The sequence below is a fragment of the Terrapene carolina genome, unplaced genomic scaffold (assembly GCF_002925995.2).
Source record: "Terrapene carolina triunguis isolate 2854851 unplaced genomic scaffold, T_m_triunguis-2.0 Scaffold236, whole genome shotgun sequence".
NCBI classification, from domain to species: domain Eukaryota; kingdom Metazoa; phylum Chordata; order Testudines; family Emydidae; genus Terrapene; species Terrapene triunguis.
Window position 1 is genome coordinate 12,273,084 of NW_020664587.1, and position 18,673 is coordinate 12,291,756.

General features: G+C 43.0%; 1 protein-coding gene across 1 annotated transcript; it reads right to left on the reverse strand.

Moving 5' to 3' along the window:
- Window positions 1-6,959: 6,959 nt before the first annotated feature.
- LOC112106203 (zinc finger and BTB domain-containing protein 8A-like) lies at window positions 6,960-14,059 on the reverse strand. Its single transcript, XM_026657113.1, has 4 exons — window positions 13,841-14,059; window positions 11,904-12,870; window positions 8,724-8,893; window positions 6,960-8,285 (listed from the first exon to the last, which is right to left on the reverse strand). The coding sequence occupies exons 2-4, from the start codon at window positions 12,838-12,840 to the stop codon at window positions 7,953-7,955; spliced, it is 1,440 nt and encodes a 479-aa protein (XP_026512898.1). The 5' UTR covers window positions 12,841-12,870; window positions 13,841-14,059; the 3' UTR covers window positions 6,960-7,952.
- Window positions 14,060-18,673: the final 4,614 nt, after the last annotated feature.

The following is an 18,673-nucleotide window of genomic DNA, read 5'->3' on the forward strand; positions in this document are numbered from 1 at the left end:
GACTTACCTATTGTTTAACCACTGGCTGCTCAATGCATTCCCTGCCTGCAGTGCTTCCTGTACCTGCTCCTGCCTCACCTGCTCTTGTGCCCAGTTCAGCCCCTACCCTTATTCATCCTGGACACCTGTGGTTCTGACCTCTGGCTTCGCTTCCTGACCAAGTCTCCAGCTCACCCCTTGGCTCTGGCATTTGGCATCTGATCCCTGGTTCTGACCCTCTGCTTTCAACTCTGCACCCACATGTCCCATGGCCCCAATTCTTGACTCCAGCTCCACTTTGCTCTAAACTCCAGACTAGCTTCCCCCAGGGCTCTGACTACTAGGCCTGACCCCCCCCCCCCATGTCCCAGCTGTGTCCGTGAGAGTGTGAGAAGCCCAAAAGAGAGATCAAAGACTGGGCTCAGCTGTGAGGTTGAACTCCATTAGGGCCTCCCTCTTCCTGACAGAGGTAATGGACACCTTGCAGAGGTTGTAGACTATGATCATGGCCATGCAGGCACAGATCTTGCTACCTGGGGCCCAGGTGCCTTGTGAACCAAAGATTGCCGCTGGTGACCGCATTAATTTTTGAAGCTTCCTGAGTCAATGCTGGCTCCTGGTCATGCTATGACCCCTGTCATTTCCCATTGACCAGGTACGAGTGGGGCTTATCACCCTGTTAATCAGGGAGGCCCTGGCTTGGGCATCCTCCCCCTCTGGGAGACTTCCAGCACCCTGCTGAAGCAACTTGAGGAATTTATCCAAGCCCTGGTGATTGTTTTCGATGACCTGTATTGTCCCTGCTCTTCCAAAAGCGTGCTTCAGAACCTACGCCAGGTCAATAGGCCAGTCACCAGGTTTGCTGTGGAATTCTGGCGCTTAGTGGCCAATGCTAGATGGAAGACAGCATTCCACACTTAATATGGACATTTTGAGTACTCAGATATGCCATTTGGGCTGTGTAACACTCTCGCTACATTTCAGCATTTTGTGAACAAAGTTTTCTGGGACATGCTGGTTCGATTTTTGTTCTCTTCTCCAAAAACCAGAAGCTACATGAGCAACACATTTGCCTTGTCCTTGTCAGACTTCACCAGAATGACTTCTATGCCAAACTGAAGAAATGTGAATTTGACAAGGACACTAACAAGTTCCTCAGTTACATAATTTCTCCAGGGGGCCTAACAATGGACCCATGGAAAGTGTCTGCCATCACTATGTGGAATGCCCCAAAAGGATGTCAAGGAAGTTTAGCAATTTCTTGGATTTGCCAATTTTTGTTGGCACTTCATGAAAGGCTTCTCCCAGCTAGCGTCAATGGTAACTGCACTCCTCCAAAAACGGTTTGGTTTTGTCTGGTTGGCAGAGAGATGACCAGCCTTCAATCAGCTAAATAAAGGTTTCACTTCAGCTCCTGTTCTTGTGTGTTCAGACTCTGCCAAACCTTTTACTGTGGAAGCAGATACCTCAAACTTTGCAATCAGGGCTGTACTTTTGCAAAATGCAGGCCCACATAACCGACTCCATCCTTGTGTATATCCTTCCTGTAAACTAACCACTGCTGAGAAAACTATGGTATCTGGAACAATTTGCTGCTCACAATCAAAACCGCATTCGAAGAATGGAGATATCTTTTTGGAGAGGGGTTGGTACCCAGTCCAGGTCCTTACTCTAAGTTCTTTGAATGGCCCATAATCTTAATCAATGGCAGATCCGTTGGCCACTTTTCTTTACCAGATTTGATTTCCTCATTACCTACCACCCTGGGTCACAAAATGGGAAAGCAGATGCCCTTTCCCGCAAGGACGAATATGCCGAACTGAACACTGCTTCCTGAGCCACTGTGCAACCATCAGCTAATTTTATGGAACCACAGCCTAGGATTTGCTGTCCCTTATTCAGACACTACTCCCAAAAGACCAGTAAGTGGCCAAAATCTGTCAGAGGCTTGATACCTCTGACACCCTGCTCAACTCAGGTTTCCATTTGCACGATGGTCTACTGTATCATGCGAAGTGCTTTTACATTCCAGGTCAACCCAGACTTGAAGTATCGAGAATTTGCCAGGATATACCAGTGGCTGGCCATTTTGGCTTCCATAAGTCTCCGAACTTGGTGGTATGAAGTTTCTGATGGCCGGGGTGAATCGTGATGTTGGGGGAGGGGGGGAGCCAGCTCCTTCAACCTGTGCTTTCCGAGCAAGTGCCCACATGCTAAACTGCTTGTTCTACTCTTGCTTCTGCCCACCCCACCTCAGCCCTGGTGTGTGGTCTTGTTGAACTTCATTGTAGAACAATCTCGCTCTCAAGGTTACACCATCATCCTGGTTGTAGTTGATCTTTTCACTAAGATGGCACACTTTCTTTTCACTCTCTCCACCACTGAGGAAACAGCCTCCCTTTTCCTAAACCATGTTTTTCATCTCCACAGATGAAATAGAATAGTGTCTGATCAGGGTCCACAATTCACTTGCCAGTTCTAGTGCAAACTCTAAACTCCTGGAATTGAACTCTTCATCTACTCAGCCTACCACCTGCAGACCAACAGGCAGATGGAGCAGGTAAATCAAATCCTCAAGCAATACTGTTGATGTTTCCTTAACGACCGCCAAGAAGACTGGGTCACTTTCCTGCCATATGCCAAATTCGTTGTAACTCCATCTGTATCTCCATCAAACAGTCAATTTTATACCCATTAGTTTTCACCCTCATCTCAATCTAGTCACTCCTGCAGACTCAAGTTCCCGCTGCAACAGATCTCATTATCCACTTTCACCAAGTTCTCCAGGAACTTACAAAGCATCTGGAAGCTGCCAAGGAAACACAAATGTCATGCTAACCAAAGCCACCAAGTTGCACCAATACTTACTGTGTGGAAATCAAATCTGTCCGCTAAAATCTCAAATCCTCCTGCCCATATGCCAAATTAGACTGTCAATACGTGGGTCTATTCAAGATTGCTGAACAAATCAACTGGATAGCATGCCGAAGCCAGCTGCCCAAATCTCTGAAAGTCCACCCAGTTTTTCACATGACCCCCTGAAACCTTACACAGAAAATCTTTTCCCTGGCTGCTCCACTCCACTACCCTCTCCCATGGAGGTTCAGGGTCAGGCTGAATACAAAGTCTGAGAAATCCTGGATTCTAAGCGAATCTGAGGTTGACTTCACTACCTGGTGGAGTGGGAAGATTATGGCCACAAAGAACAATCTTGGGAACCAGAAGGGACTGTCCATGCTCTGGAGCTCATACTCCTGGTGAAAGGCGAGTAGCCAGAAAGACCAGGCCCTCAGACCCTTGGAAAGCACCTTGGGTGGGGGAAGTACTGTCAGGGAGCCAGTTTCAGCAGGGACAGTCTCCTACCACCACACTGGACACAGCTGATCCTCACAGACTACCTAATTGATGGAGGGGTGGAGCTAATTACTATTTAACCCAGCAACAGCCAGAGCCTGCTGACGGCTCAGCACATTCCCTAACTGCAGCTGCACTTGGTCCTGTGCCTGCTCTCTTCCATCCTTGACAAGTCTGGGTCCGCTTCCTGACCAAGTCTCCGGCTCACCCATTGGCTCTGCCCTTGCCTCTTCCCCCTACATGTCCCGTGGCCCGGAGTCTTGACTCCAACTTGGCTCCATTCTAACCTCCAGGCCTGGCTACCCCCATAGCTCTGACCATTAGGCACGACCACCCACGTCCCAGTCATGTCCTTGACAGGAGAGGAAGTTAATTCAACAATTATGAGCAGCCTTCTCAAGGTGTTTAGCGGTGCAGGAAGTCAGCTGACTATCTGTGGTCTGGCAGAGTACCAAGAAGAGAGTATTACAATCAATTAATTTTTTTTTTTTTTTTCCCCTGGGCATAAAGAGAGGGGACTTCTGGAGAAGAGTTGTATGACATTCCTACTTAACATGCAAAGAAAGTGATTAGAAGCAAAAGGTTTTCATGAGAGGAGATGTTTAAAAAAATTAGGACCATTTACATTTAGAAAAGGAACAGAGGGAACATGATAAAGTATGTAAAATGATGAATGATAAAGAATGTCAGGCACTTCTATATACCCTGTTTTGCAGTACAAAAATATGTGAACAATAAATCAAATTAAAGGCAAGTATAAAACTGATACTTTAAAATACAAAACATGTTTACCTGTTGAAATCACTGCCTCAAGATAGTCTCATAGCTTAATAAAATTTTCAAAATGGATTAAACATGACTAATAAAAACATCTGGTTACATTAGCTAGGATAAATGTATAAAACTGTAGAAACCATTGTGCATCAGGACATAGCCAGCCACTAACTGCTTAGTGTTGGGAAGAAATTTCCCTCATGTGAGAGCAGGTTGTTCCATAACTGTCAATTACAGGGGTTTTGTACCTTCTTCTGAAGCATCTGCTAGTGACCACTCTTGGAGATAGGATATTTATCTGACTCCGACCAGCATTTCTATGCTCTAAAAAGAAAAACCCCACATACCCAATAGACCAGTGGCTTTCAAACTTTTTTTCTGGCGACCCAGTTGAAGAAAATTGTTGATGCCCATGACCCAACAGAGCTGGGGATGAGGGGCTCAGGGTTGGGGCAGGGGTGCGGGAGGGGGTCAGGGCTCTGGGGTGGGGCTGAGGGCTTGGGGTGCAGGAAGGGGCTCCAGGTTTGGGGGGGCTCAGGGCTGGGGCAGGGGATTGGGGCATGTGGTTACCTCAGGCGGCTCCTGGTCAGTGATAGCGCTAAGGCAGGCTTCCTGCCTATCCTGGTACTGCGGACTGCACTGCGCCTCAGAAGCGGCCAGCAGCAGGTCAGGCTCCTAGGCAGAGGCGCGCAAGCGGCTCCGCGTGGCTCTCGCCTGCAGGCACCACCCCTCCCCCCAGCTCCCATTGGCCAGGCCGGTGCTCAGGGCAGAGCCACGTGGCCCCCCTGCCTATAAGCTGGACCTGCTCCTGCCTGCTTCCGGGGCGCAGCGTCAAAACAGGTAGGGACTTTTAACGGCCAGGTCGGCGGTGCTGAATAGAGCCACTGCGACCCCGTACTGGGTTGCGACCTGCAGTTTGAAAACCATTGCAATAGGCTACACACTAGATGTCGTCATCCTCAGCAGATGTTGCCAAGATTCTATGCGTGATCCTAAAGCCCTCTTCCCCCTCACCTGCTGTGATCGCTCAATAGTCTGGCACAGTGGAATTTATTACTACCTGGAATTTATTGTGGCTGACTACTGATTGAATAGGCATTTTCCCCTCTTACCTGTAAATCAGGTTTCTGTTAGCAAATTACTAAATGAACTGCTCTCTGAAGCTATTCAGTCTCTTTATACACATTCCTTTGTTAGGTCTGAAAGTTAGTTCAGGTTGGTCATAGAATGTTTTACGAAGTTTTAATTGTAGTGTATTATGAGTTCTGGCAGAAATGGAAGAACTCTGCTTGGATTTCTTGCCTCTGCCAGCCACTACAGGAGTTTTGTCAAGGTGAAACACTTCGAGAGTTTTCTGTGCAGTTTCAGAGCAAACCCATTGTGCAAATTTCTGCGTGAAAATGAACATAAAATTTGACAGGTGATAGCAGGGGGAAATCTGGAATAATTAAAATCTGCTATTGGAGCCCCTAAGCAATCTCCTTTCACTTCCCTGTTTTATCAGAGCCCACCTCTGGTCATCCCATTCTGCCATATGAAAAAGAATGGACAAGACTTTCTCTGCAGACAGTTAACACTGTTTCTGAGGCAGACAAAGGTAAACGAGGGTATTCCTCTCTCTAGAAAATGAGCATGGTACTTCTGGACTGCTCTCAGCTTCTGCCAGTGTAGAAATTTAGGACCCAGACTATGATCTCCAGCAAGGCATTGCCCAGGTTTTCATTTAACATTCCTGCTAGCCATCAACATCCCAAAAAGAAAATGCTGCTCTCTCAGGTAATACAGATATTAAATTAAGATTATGCATCTTTACATAAGTGGATTTCAAGTAGTGCTTTTTAAAGATGTAAATGGGGAGAGAGGTTACAATCGTACACTTTTGTAATGTTGCTGTAGTTAATCCAGATGTCAGGCAAGCATGCTTATTGACCTAGTGCAAAGAGATAAAACCTGCAATTTACTATCCAAGAAAAATTCAGACCAGGAAGATTTATGGAAAACAGAAATTTAGGGCATAATCCTGCACCCATTGAAATAAAGGATAACACCAGTAATTTCCATGAGAACAGGATGAAGCTTTTAATAATTATGTCCAATTATCTTTAAATTATCCAACTCCAAATTATTTCTGTCCAAGATGAGATTGTAGAAAAGCACACTAGTAGCATGCATGTGTTTTGTTTCATGTTTGCAGTGCTGGTTAACTCACTATATCAGAGAGTAAAAGTGGCTTATTTTGTCCCAGCAGCATTCTCTGGTTGGCATTAATGACCTCTTGTATTCTAATTGTAGACAAAGTAACCAATTGTATGTATGGTTTTCAGTGTATACTGTTCACTGAGATAGCTTAGAAAAAGAAGATTACAAGGTTCTCCTGGTGACAATGACTTTGGGAACAGTAAGTACGTGGGGACCCTTTTACCTTAAACTCACCAGTTCAAATTCAGTACAGATCACTATGGACCAAAATATTCAGTGGCTTAGATTAAAATGAGTTGGTATTAGTTCAGTTTCTAATTACCAGGTGTACAGGTTAGTTAGCTGTGACACCATTGTTGATAATGTAATGAGGGGACAAGGAAGGAACTAGCATGAAGGCTAAAACAACCCTTTTCACCCCCTGAAGGTGTTTCCTTTACAGTAGTTTTGGGAAGCCTGAACTGCCACTGATTGTGCTGTACCTGTTCTAATAACTAACAAATCTGAGTCATGGTGAGTGAGGTAATATCTTTTATTGGACAAATTTCTGTTGGTGAGAGCGACAAGTTTTTGAGCAACACAGAGCTCTTCTTCAGGTCAGAGCTCTATGTGGCTTGAAAGATTGTCTCTCTCACCAACATAAGTTGGTCCAATAAAATATTACTTCACCCACCTTGTCTCTCTAAATATCCTGGGACTGACACAGCTACAACTACACTACATACAATTCTCAGTCATGTCAGTTTGGCACTTTTGAGAAGTACAAAAATTCATTATTTAAAAAAATTGCTTTCCTTCGGTAGTTAACAAAAGACTGAGTGGATTTTGATGGGAAGAATGAGTATTCCCGATTTTCAGAGTGAATAAGACATTTAGCAGTATCAATGAATGATTTCTCTCAGACATCACTTGATCTGTGATGCATTGACTAGAAGATATATCCATTTGTTTATTTTCTGGGGAAATTTTCCTGAATGAATGGTCTGCTACTGTTTTTTTTTTTTTTTCTTAGAAGACGTTTTACAAAAAAGTGCTTTTCCAGATATGTGCTATCACATCTAAAACATTTTATATACAATATTTCTGAAAACTTTTCCTGGCTTCTCTAAACTTGATATCAAGAAATTATTAAATTCCATGGAAGGGCACCCTTATTTCTGGATTTTAAAGAATATTTTGTTTGTTCTATACTGGGCTACCTTTTATATTTAGCTATCACCAGGTGATACTGGATATAAACTCCACTCTCCCCCACCCCCGCCACCTATAAAAGTTTTAAAATAGGGTAATTTTACAGTGAAATGTGAAATTTTAAAGTGTTTTTACCCCCACACACACAATGAAAAAGGTTTGGGAAGGGAACCACTGTCTGCTATAAAGTTATCGTAGTAGTTCAGTTTCATTGTTCATCCATGATTCCATCTCAGGATGGATTCTTTCTAATGAAGCAAAATATTGATACTTTGAGTAACAAAATTCAAAATGGACTCAATGGCATGTCCATAAATGCATGCAAGTTTAGACAAGTTCATAAGAAGCCAATATAGTAGATCTTTGTATATTAACAGGCTGGTTGGGGGCTAATGGTCAAGACACTGGAAGTCAATGTAAGAGGGGAGATTTACTAATTCTCAGTTCACTCACAACTACCTAATATTTGGCTTGACTTCCTGTTCTTCTGCTTCATCTTCACTATCATCAACCTGTTGGATGACCAAGTCAGTAGACCCATCCTCCACAATCTCCACATCAGATCTGTTGTCTTCACTGTAGTGCCACCTGGAATCTTTATCCCCTTCTTGTGGAAATTCAAGCTGTGGTTCAGCCTCCAAGTCAATACGAATGCTGTCTATGCCAGCTTCAGCCAGACACTCATTACAGAGTCTGTAACGTCTTGTCCCCTCTTGGACCACTTGCCCTGTTAGCTCAGTCACATGGCGCTTACACTTTCTGCAGATTGGCTTACAGGCCTGATGAATCTGTGAAAATTGAAATGGATAAAAGCTGATATTTTCCTCCAAAAGAGTAGGATAGCCAAACAATTTTTTGTTTTGTGAAGAGGCAGTCAGATATCATTTGACAACTTTGTGCTTCACAGGTTTATAAAGAAATAAATTAATTTAGGCTGATTTAAACAAACCTACTGCGCAGCCCAAAAGATTTCACAGGGGAGCTGAAAACCCTATGTCGTGATCTCAACAGTACAGAGCACTTGCCTTTTTTGAAAAGTTCTGTCTCAGTTTAAAGTTTTTATAATTCTGTCCTCAAGGACAGGCCTGGTTGGGAAATTAAACTTTTAATGTTAAAAAAGATTGAGTAACTTAAAAATAATAGGCAGCCATACTACATTATACTCCAAGACATACACTTGCACACACATTAAATGAAACCATGCAGTCTGTGTCTAAAATACATACTGTTCGAAAATGGCTACTTAGGTGGTCTAGCCTGCTAAATCTTTTTCCACATGCCTCACATGGATAAGGTCGTTCTCCTGTATGGCAACGAAGGTGGCGCTTTAGGTCTGCTTTTCGCTTCACCACATGAGTGCAGAATGGGCACTTGAATCTCATCCTGGGCAGATCATCTGTTACAAAACAATCCTATTAAATATCTGAAAAAGTCATAACAGGTCCAATAATGTGACAAATTCTAAAAGATACTTTTTCTAATTTATAAATTATGTTGACTATGAAAATCAGTAGAACTGCATGTTGTTTTCATTCTGAAAGAGTGAATTAACATCACAAATCTTTCAAAGTCAACCCTTCAGTTCCACAGGATGTCATCGTTTTTTCATGTTAAATATATAGCAGTGGAATAAAAGAAAAGGACTTGACAATTGGCTATACTAAAATGGATAGGTCAATATCCTTTATTTTTATTCTTAACTTGCAGGATGAAACTAGGGAGTCACTGAAGTTTATTTTGAAGGGTTAGTGTTTATAAGCCAGCCTGGACAAACACTTTGATTATAGTAACAATAGTTTGATAAGATAGCTATTTCAGCCATTCAAAATTACTACCTTTGTAACGTTAGTGTCTGAAAGATTAGCGTTTCTACTAGTTATACTGTACAGCTCCACTGCCAGCAGATCAAGGCAGAAGAACTGAGGCGTAAATATACAATGTTGTTTCATGCCTCAAAAATAAAATAAGTTGAAATGCCAAAGCAGTAACTAACAAAAAATGTCAGGGAGTTAACCTAAAAATTGGGGGAGGAATTAACAATGGCAAACTACATAGCACTTTCATAATGGTTTTCACCACTAAATAAACATTATCCCCCATTACAGATAAACCGCTTTAGGCCCCAATCCTTCAAAAAGATCTTTTTTTATACTGAATTAACTGTAAGCATGTGGATAGTCCTATTGACTTCAGTATTTACAGGATTGGGACCTAAATGGTTTGCCCAAGATCATACAGCAAGTCAGCAGGACATCTGGAAATAGAACACAGGTATCTTTTCTCCTATTGCTATGCCCTTCCACCACATTATAAAGTTGTCATCACCATGACCTTCCTCTCTTCCTTCACAGGCTATTTTAAAAACAAACAAACAAAAAAAAATGATGGGGGCAGGGGGAATGTTCCTTGACTGGTGATGTGCAATTAACAGTAAAATAGTTTTGAGGAACAAGATTCCCTACTATTGGCATAGATCTTGCTGGGCATGAGTAAACTTGCATATAGCTTGATTTGAGTGCAAGGTTAAACTGTAAACAAGGGTGTGACAAGCTATGTGCTGGAGATGGTGTTTTTGGGCTAGTTGCGATAAGTGGGAATATGCTGAACTGATAAGCTTGAAATGTAAGTCAGGTGAGGACATAAGCGATTGGTCTTTACACAATCTGCAATATGATTGGTCCTTACTCGATCTGTACACTGTGTAAACCAATTAGATTCAAGAAGCATAAATGTTAATAGCTAGGAAACTGTGTACTGTGTGACACGACATAGAATCGTGGTATAATCCTGTACCTAAAACCCCTGCGTCTGGGCCTGGCTAGCGTGGGCATAGAGCTGTTACATCCTAATAAAGTAACTTGAGTGACCAGCTAGAGTCAAACTGAGTTTTTGGATCCCAGAAAACTGGATGAAGTTTTCTTCTAGAATTGGATGAGTTGTTCTGGATAAGTCAAGTGGAAGAGGTCTCAGAAGGAATCCCAACACCTACTTCTGCTCTGTTGCACGAATCTTAGGAACAAAGAAGCCAGTGCCTTCCCAGAATGTGAAACAGGATAAAATAAACTGCATTCTGATGTCCTTCACTTCCACAGGAATCTTTGGTTGGTAAATCTTAAGTGATCATATATCTGATCTCTAGTGTTTGGTTGTCTGCTACTTAAAACTTGAATTTTGTAAAGATATATATTCTCTGGAAGACTTTACCTGTATTGCCCAATAGTTGGCAGAACATTATAATTATTGTGCATTACTAATTGTGACCAAAGGAAGAGGTGATAAAGCAAAAACTCACAAGAGAGTCCAATTATTAGAGTATAATTTCAAAAGATATTTTGGGAACATGGACACAGGAGAAGTTTTAATCAACAGAATTAAATTTTAAAAATGAAATAAAATCCCAGAAAGTTTGAGACCTGAAAAGGCTGGCCTGATTTAGCTACCACTCTCTGCCAAAATTTTAATACTTCTATAAGAACTTAAGACTTTGATCCCAAATACCTTTCCTAGGGGAAAAAAAACCCACTTTGGTTCCAGCTCGAACTAGGAGTCTCTGGGATATTCTCTCTACTAAAAAGAGAACTTTGGCTAAAATCAACTACTGAGAGTGTGCTTTCACAAACAGCTCATAGTTCATGAGTTGGAACTATGTATACACCTTACAGTGCTCTACATTAACTGTAAAACCTCAGGAAAGAGAGACTGGGTATCATTGTGGACTGCTCAGCAATGCTGCATACTGAGCAGACGTCAATAGTAAAGCAACAAGTATTAGAATGTAAAAGGAATGGATTGAAAACTAATGTAAAAAGATCATACTGTCAGGTGGTACACCCTCAGTGGGAAATATTGTGTTCAGTTCTGGTCACCATATCTCAAAAAAAGATATAGCAAAAATAAAGGGACTATAAGTCAACGGTGCTACAGATTTACCCTAGCTGAGAACCTATCCCAAGATCCCTAATAGGTTGCTGCATACCTTTGATACATGACTTTTGTTTCTGTGTCTACCTAAGGGCACATGGATTAATGCAACAGAATTACAGTGGGAGAGGAAAAGAAGTGAGAGCTCTAATTCTGTGAAACTCACCCCATTTTGGAATCCTTCCAAAGCTTGAGAAACCAATTCAAAAGTTAGTGACTGAAAGTAGAAAGATACTGTACATAACCATAACAGAGTTGTACCCCATAGGGAATATTACTTTCCAATCTTGCATTTCTAGGCAATGCAGCTGAATGTATTCCCTCCCCCCTGCCTTTTGGGTGCAATCATACATATTTCCCCATTGATGGAGCTGGTGATATAATAGATTGTTATATAAATTTTCCATTGTAACTTTCATACAGTAAAGATTCTACAACATTTTTGAAAGAAACTGAGGAGAGAGGTACAAATGACCAACTCTTACCTTCAGCCCAGCTCCCCATTACACCTAAAATTGAGGGCATGTTGCCATATTGCTCATCTGCTTTTGAGGACTTTGACTTGCTAGAAGAATGGGGTGATTCATGCTCTTGCTGTGACACACCCAAGCTCCTTGGCATCACATCGGACCCCTGACCGTATTGGTACCCAGCATGGGCAGAGTCAATTTCTGTGTCAATTTGGACTTCCTCCTCAGATTGAGAAATGTGGCTAGTGGGGTCTGAGGATCGGTCTTCAAGCTTGCTTGATTTATAATGGGGAATATCAGAGGATTGTTGCAATCCTAAATGTCTAGTTTTTTTAATGGAATCCTGCCTTTGGTCATGTTTGGCCAGCTGCTGCGCATTTCTTTGAGAAGTTGGATAGTAGCTGAAATTGCTCCAAGCATTGCCACTCATCACACAAGTCCCTTGCTCAGGATTTAAGTGAGAATGAGGGGGACTGTTCTCTGTTCTCCAATCGGCACCATACACGCATGAGCGTTCCACACCATTGGAATTTACATCTTTGTCTGACAGGCTGAAATATCGATCCTTCTCCTTCTCACTGATGTCCAGTGATGACTTAATGAAGGTCTTACAGACACTAATGACATCAGTCATCTGAAGATAACTAGCAGCTGACATGACCTCAATGACATTCTGGCCCGTGAGAGAGAGTTTGCCAGAATACACAAAATCCAGAATAACGGTAAAGGTGTCAGGAGAGAAGGCCTGGAAGGTAGCCGTCGTTGGCTGACTTGTCTCCTTTGAGCTCTGGGAAAGGAGCATTTTGAAATAACCACTACTGGCAAACAGCACATTGCGATGTGCTTTGAACACCTTCCCCTCCACCAGGATACAGCAGTCACAGAATAAGTCTCGCTGGCGCTGCTCATTCAGTTGCTGCAGGAGATGAAACTGATGGGAAGAAATCTCCATTCCAAACAAGGGGTAACGGGAAGCGTTGCTCTACAATAGAGAATAAGGAGAATCGGGACAGGCTACGTGTAAACCGGAGTTGCTGAACCGAATTCTAAAAGCAGCGGTTTTTTTTATAAAGAGAAGGATGCAGTCTGCCCCGAGCCCGTTCGCTCTTTCCCCCAAGGCACAGCCCACCTCAGCCCGGGGAGGAGAGGAGCACCACCCGCCCCGCCACGGTCACAGCCTCTGCGCCGAGGGGACCAAACCGCCAGCGAGAAGCCGCCGGACATTGGCGGAGGGCGCTGTCACTCACCCGCGCGGCCAGTCCGAATTGGTGCTTCACCCAGCGGGAGTCAGGGGCGCCCGACGGCGCGAGACGCGCCCGCCCCGCGAGCAGGGGCAGCAGCGCCTAGCGACTCGAGCCCGCAGTCGCCTCGGCCGCGGCGGGCGGGCGGTGCCGGGGCCCTAGTGGCCGAGGCGCCAGTGCCCGACAGGAGCCCGCAGCCCCCCCCACCCGCCGTGGGGCACCAGCCCGGCAGGAGCCTGCGGGGCCGCCCGGAGCTCCCGCACCCGCTCGCTCCGGGGCAGTTCTCCGCAGGCTCGCGCCGCTCCCTTTGTGCGGCTCCCGCACCAGCCCGGCGTTGCCCGCGCCGCCCCTGCCCAGATGGCGGCCCCGCCGCCGGCGTGTGACCCCTCCCCCGCCCGCCGCCTCTCGCCCCGCGCCCGCCGCCGCCGCGCTCCCGCGTCCCACCGGCCCTTTGTTGCCATCCCCGGCCCCTCGCCGCCGCGCCTGGGGCTGCAAATGGCGCCCGCTTGGGTCTCTCCGCGAACGCGGCTGGCTCGGGGCTGAAGCTCGGCCCCGGACAGCGCCCGGGCCCGGGAGCGTCCACCTCAGGGCCCCCGCCCGCCTCGGGTCCGAGAGCCGCTCGCTGCCCCTTGCAGTCGGCTCGCTCTGGGGCCGCTTCAGCCCCCCAGCGCCCAGTCCGGCCTGCCGGCGTGTAGCGGAGCCGCCACTTACCGGCTGGGTTCCGCGGGCTGCGGCTGCGGCGCGGGAGGTGGGTGCGGGGTCCCCAACGCCCTGGGCGGGGGCGCTTTGCCGCTTGAATGCAATTTGCGGGTCCCGCCGCCCCAAACCAGGGAAGCCCGAACGTGAGAGAAACAAAAGGTATTTGCTGACGTGGGCGTTGGACAGAGACGCCCGAGGGCTGGGGACACAATTAAAGGGGCAACGCACCGATTGCAGGCACAACCCAGCAGCTTCCGCTGCCTGAGCTTCCCTTCCAGGGTGGCGCTTTCCTCTTCTCACGCCCGCAGCCCCACATGCTCCCCAGGAGGGAACGTGGTGTCCTAGATGCTTCCTTCTCACACCTTGGTGTAGGATAGGGGGTTTGATGCCCAAGATCCATCTGCCACACACCCACATGTTCCCCTGAGGGAATGTGATGCCCCTGTCCTGCCTCACGCCCACTTTCCCCTCAAGGCACCAGAATGCCTCCAATTGTTCTTAACCCCCTCAAGCTTTATGATTTAGGCCCTGGTGTCCCATTTCTTTCTCTTCATTCAGTAGAGTTTTGAGGCCCTGTCCTTTCTCACCTCCTGCATGCTCTACTTTACATCCTTCCCATACTCCAGACACTTTAAGAGATGCTCGGTTCCTTATTTTTCACTCTTAGTTGAGCCCCCAGGGTTGGCGGGATGCCCCAGTTCCTGCCACAATAAAAGTTTAATATGATTTTGTACATGAGATGAAAGCACTATCTGCCAGCAGAAGGGCCAGATTTTATATCATTTTGTTTGGCAAAGAAAAGACACACAAACTGTACATATGTTAAATTTATTGGACATATCCGTGTAATCCTTGTATACAAAATCATATACCTAGTTCTACAGAGCACATTCTCTCTGTATCTGTTTAAAAAAACACAACTTGCAGTTGCTGACTCAACCCTTGGGGGTACTGCTTTGTGAGTCTCCCTGTATGTATGTGAAAATGATAGGCAGCTGGTGACAAAAGGAGAAATAATTCTTTCTTTGTGGTAAAGTAAATTAAGACCAAGTTAGTATCATCTTCACAAATTTCTCTTTGTGTTTTTTGCACTGCTTCAAACTGAATTACTGACTAACTACATATGATGGGTCAAATCCTACAATCCTTAGTCAAAACAACTCACATTTATTCAAATGGGGGGGTTTACCGAATGAAGACTGCAGAATATGGATCTGCCCTGTAAGGTCAAAAATCAATCTGCAAGTGCCAAAAAAAAAAAAAGATAGACCCAAGAAAACAGTAGTACTGGAAGCTTTAACAGAACTACTGTTCTCCACAACTTCAGTTTCCTGATTCTGTAGTGTAACATCATAAATATTTTTATAATACAAATGAAGGAATACCAGATTAGTGTGGGGAATGGTTAAATGTAGGTCTACAAAAGAATGGCATCTATCATATAATAATGAGTGGAAACTACATGGGGGAAATGTTTTATCTAATAACTTTGTTTCACAGATGGCAATGGCATGGGTATGTGACTGATATGTAATAGATTATAATATTTTCTCCTTTGATGTTTAATTTTGTATTACTTGCAACTTTATCCATTCTTAAATGCAACATACATTAACAGTATATCTATTTTATTAGGCAATAATCTTATGAATAAATTATTGCAAAATTAATAAGTATTTTTATTTTCTAACTATAGGCCTGATTCTACAAAGACTTGAACACATGCTTAATATGACTTCAGCAGGTCTTGAAGTTAAGTATATGCATAAGTTTTTGCAGAACCAAGGCCTATGGTTGTCCTAGTAGTCAGACATTCCTGTGAAGCAGTGGCAATAGAGGACATAATCAATGTTCTGGAAGATAATATCCCATCATTTTACTTTGGATAAAATTACAGGAGTGTTACCCTATATGTGTGAATGAGAAGACCCATTTGTATTATAGTAGGGGATTTATTGGATATGTGTAGTTATTGCATTGTTTAACATAGAACATGCAAGTGAAAAAATATGCACTAAAGTCCAAGAGGGAATTCCCAGTACCATTTAAGTCAAGGCAAAATTTCCATTGACTTCAATAGGGTCACAATTTCCCTCTTTGTTTCTTGCAAAAAGTGACATATTCATTTCTTTAAATGACAAAAGATGTTACTCAAAAATAATGTTTTTATTGCTATTAGAAAATACAGTACCTTAGTGTGTGACTAAAGACAAATCTTTGGCAATTGTTGCTTTTTAAATTAAAGATTTCTGTATATTTATTTTTACTTAAAGATATTGGCTGAAATCCTGCTGCGTTAAAATCAATGGCAAAAATCCATTGATTTCAGTGTGGCCAAGATTACACCCATATGGTCAAGTATTTTAATCCTAAATTTGGATAGTAAAGCTAGCTAGAGAATATGTAATGAATTCTGATATCAGAAAGAAAAAACATAAGTCATTACTTCATTGTTAGATTGTTTTTAAACCATTACAAGGCCAATAAAAACCAAAACCTGCAACAGTTAAGAGTATTACTAGATCTCTATTAAGAGTGCTGACAGTATCATCAATTATTGCTTAATAAACAAAGTAATTAATTTAAAACTTATTGGCTTTCAAGTCCTTTACCAATAAGGTTAAATTGTTTTTTCCAAATAAAAAAGATCAAAATTGAAAGGAAAGCTTGTTTTATAACTTTACAATAAATAGAAACAATATAAAGCTTAAAAAATAATGGGTAGTGTTCTATTAAAGATGTTACCTAAACATTTAAATTTAAATATTTATACTTTATTATGAGCATTGACTATTCCAATGTATACTTTAAGTTGAAAAGTATCAAGTATAAATTGGAACAATCAATGCTCATAATATCCACCTTTTAAAAGCACTTTGATATTAAAAGGGATATACATATGTGCAAGTATTACATTTACCAGCTTAGTTTTAGTTAGTACATGACATGGGTATGTTTCTGGCATCATCCCAGTCTTCATGCCTGTTCCATTTCTGCGAGCAGACAGGATAGGTACAAGAAACCTGGTATCAGAAGATACTAGCAAATTTGAATATCCTACTGATAGAGCAGAAGAGGCAGGAGATAGCACAGCTTATGCCTGCAATCACAAAAATCACACACCCTTGATTTCTTGCTGGTGGGTTTTCTAGTATAGAAGTTAGGATTTAACAGTATTGTAATCTTTGTTTTGAAGGGCTGATAGACTTTTCAAGATCAGGAAGAAAATTTCTTAAAAGTTGATTGTTAGGGTAGGTTACATTTTGAGACTGTGAAACCAAATAATCTCCCTTTAAGGAAAACAATATTTTTGAATAAGATATGTCTTCATTTGATTGCTAATTTTTAAAATATTAGTGAGCAGGCATACAAATTTTCTTCCTAACATTTGCTTTATTTCATTGTTCTCTACAGTTGCGCCTGTATCCTCCAAGTTGTTCTGTGCATGTAGACCCCTTGCACCCATCAGGAGCCTCCTGATTTTTGCAGGGCTTTGTGCAGGCCTAGAGCAGTTTGCAGGATTGGGGCCTTGGACCATAAGTCTCAACTGTACTTGCAACAAAAGAACCATTGTATTATGCAGCAGAAACTAAGTAATGTCATAGGACAGGAAGAATAGGATCTCTCTTTCCACAAAAACTGGGGCACCTTGTGATAGTGTTAAAGGTTATTCAACATGTTAAACGTAGTGTAATACTTTAGAATCTTTCATTCCTATCCATTCAAAATTTTTAACCATTTTATTTGTTTCCTCAGATTTTTGTAGCATGTGAGTTAATTTTTCTACAGTTTAATTTTGTCTGTAAACTTCCCTCTGAAAACAATTGTTTGTACACTCAATATTTTTCTATATTAGGTTTAATCTAGGTTGGAAATTAACAGCTGAATTTTCAAAGCCCTAGTACTTGGGCCCAGATCTGGAAAGATGCTGAGCACCCAGAATTCACATCAACATCAATGGCGTTGGGTGCTCATCACTTATCAGGAACCGAACAGGGTGCATCTAAACCAGTAGATAAGCACATAGATATCTACATGTTGTTTTGGTTTGAATTTTCAAGAGTTACATTGTGTCTAACTGTTCTGAAAATCCAATCACATAATTGTGCACAGACTGCGAGGGTTGTGGGGATGAGGAACTAGTGCTTGTGAGCCTGATTGGAATATTCAGGAAGATTTATGGGAATACTTTTGCTCTCTGGGTGTAAGGTTCCAGTCTCCTTAAAGCATGACTACTTTTTCCATGGCACTAATGTCAGACAGGACCCTGGTGATCAATCCACACTTTAACTCAACATTACAGAATAGATGTTAGCTCTGTACCTTTTGAATGCAGAGTCCCCAGGATTGTAGATTAAGACAACTATCCTAAATCTCCTATTTCAGTAAACCTGCCAAGGGTTTCACCTGGGATACTGCTAGGAATAGCCCACATTCTGGACTGTTGGACTTCTTGCAGACAGGGAGCTTTTTGTTCTTACTTTGTACATACATTTTCTGCAAAGGAGACCACGTAGGTATTAGTTTGTATAGTTGTTTTATTTAGTGCTATGTCTCATATTTCTCAGTTTTTGAGTTAGTGTTTCAGGCTAAGAAAGTTTCTCCTGGAGTTGGGAGCCAGAGAGGATTGATTGGTAGGAAGAGCTCTGGGGGCGGTGGAACTACTTGCAACAATATGAGGAGGAGGAGCTCAGAGGCCAGACAGATAGTCTTACCTTGTAAACTGGCTCTAGAAAAAGGAGATTAAAATCTCCTTCTCTTCAGTTAGCTGCTAATATAAAAATTATTAGCATATATTTTACAATGTCTTTCTTGGTTTCACTTAGGTATCATAAAAGTAGAATT

Bases quoted from the DNA above. Each gene is read 5' to 3' on its own strand.
- LOC112106203 (XM_026657113.1), bottom strand. From the start codon at position 12,840: ATGGAGATTTCTTCCCATCAGTTTCATCTCCTGCAGCAACTGAATGAG. The intron at 8,894-11,903 runs GTAAGAGTTGGT...GTTTTGTAACAG, and splicing joins AATGGGGAGCTGGGCTGAAG to ATGATCTGCCCAGGATGAGA. The intron at 8,286-8,723 runs GTATGTATTTTA...CAATTTTCACAG, and splicing joins TAAGTAGCCATTTTCGAACA to ATTCATCAGGCCTGTAAGCC.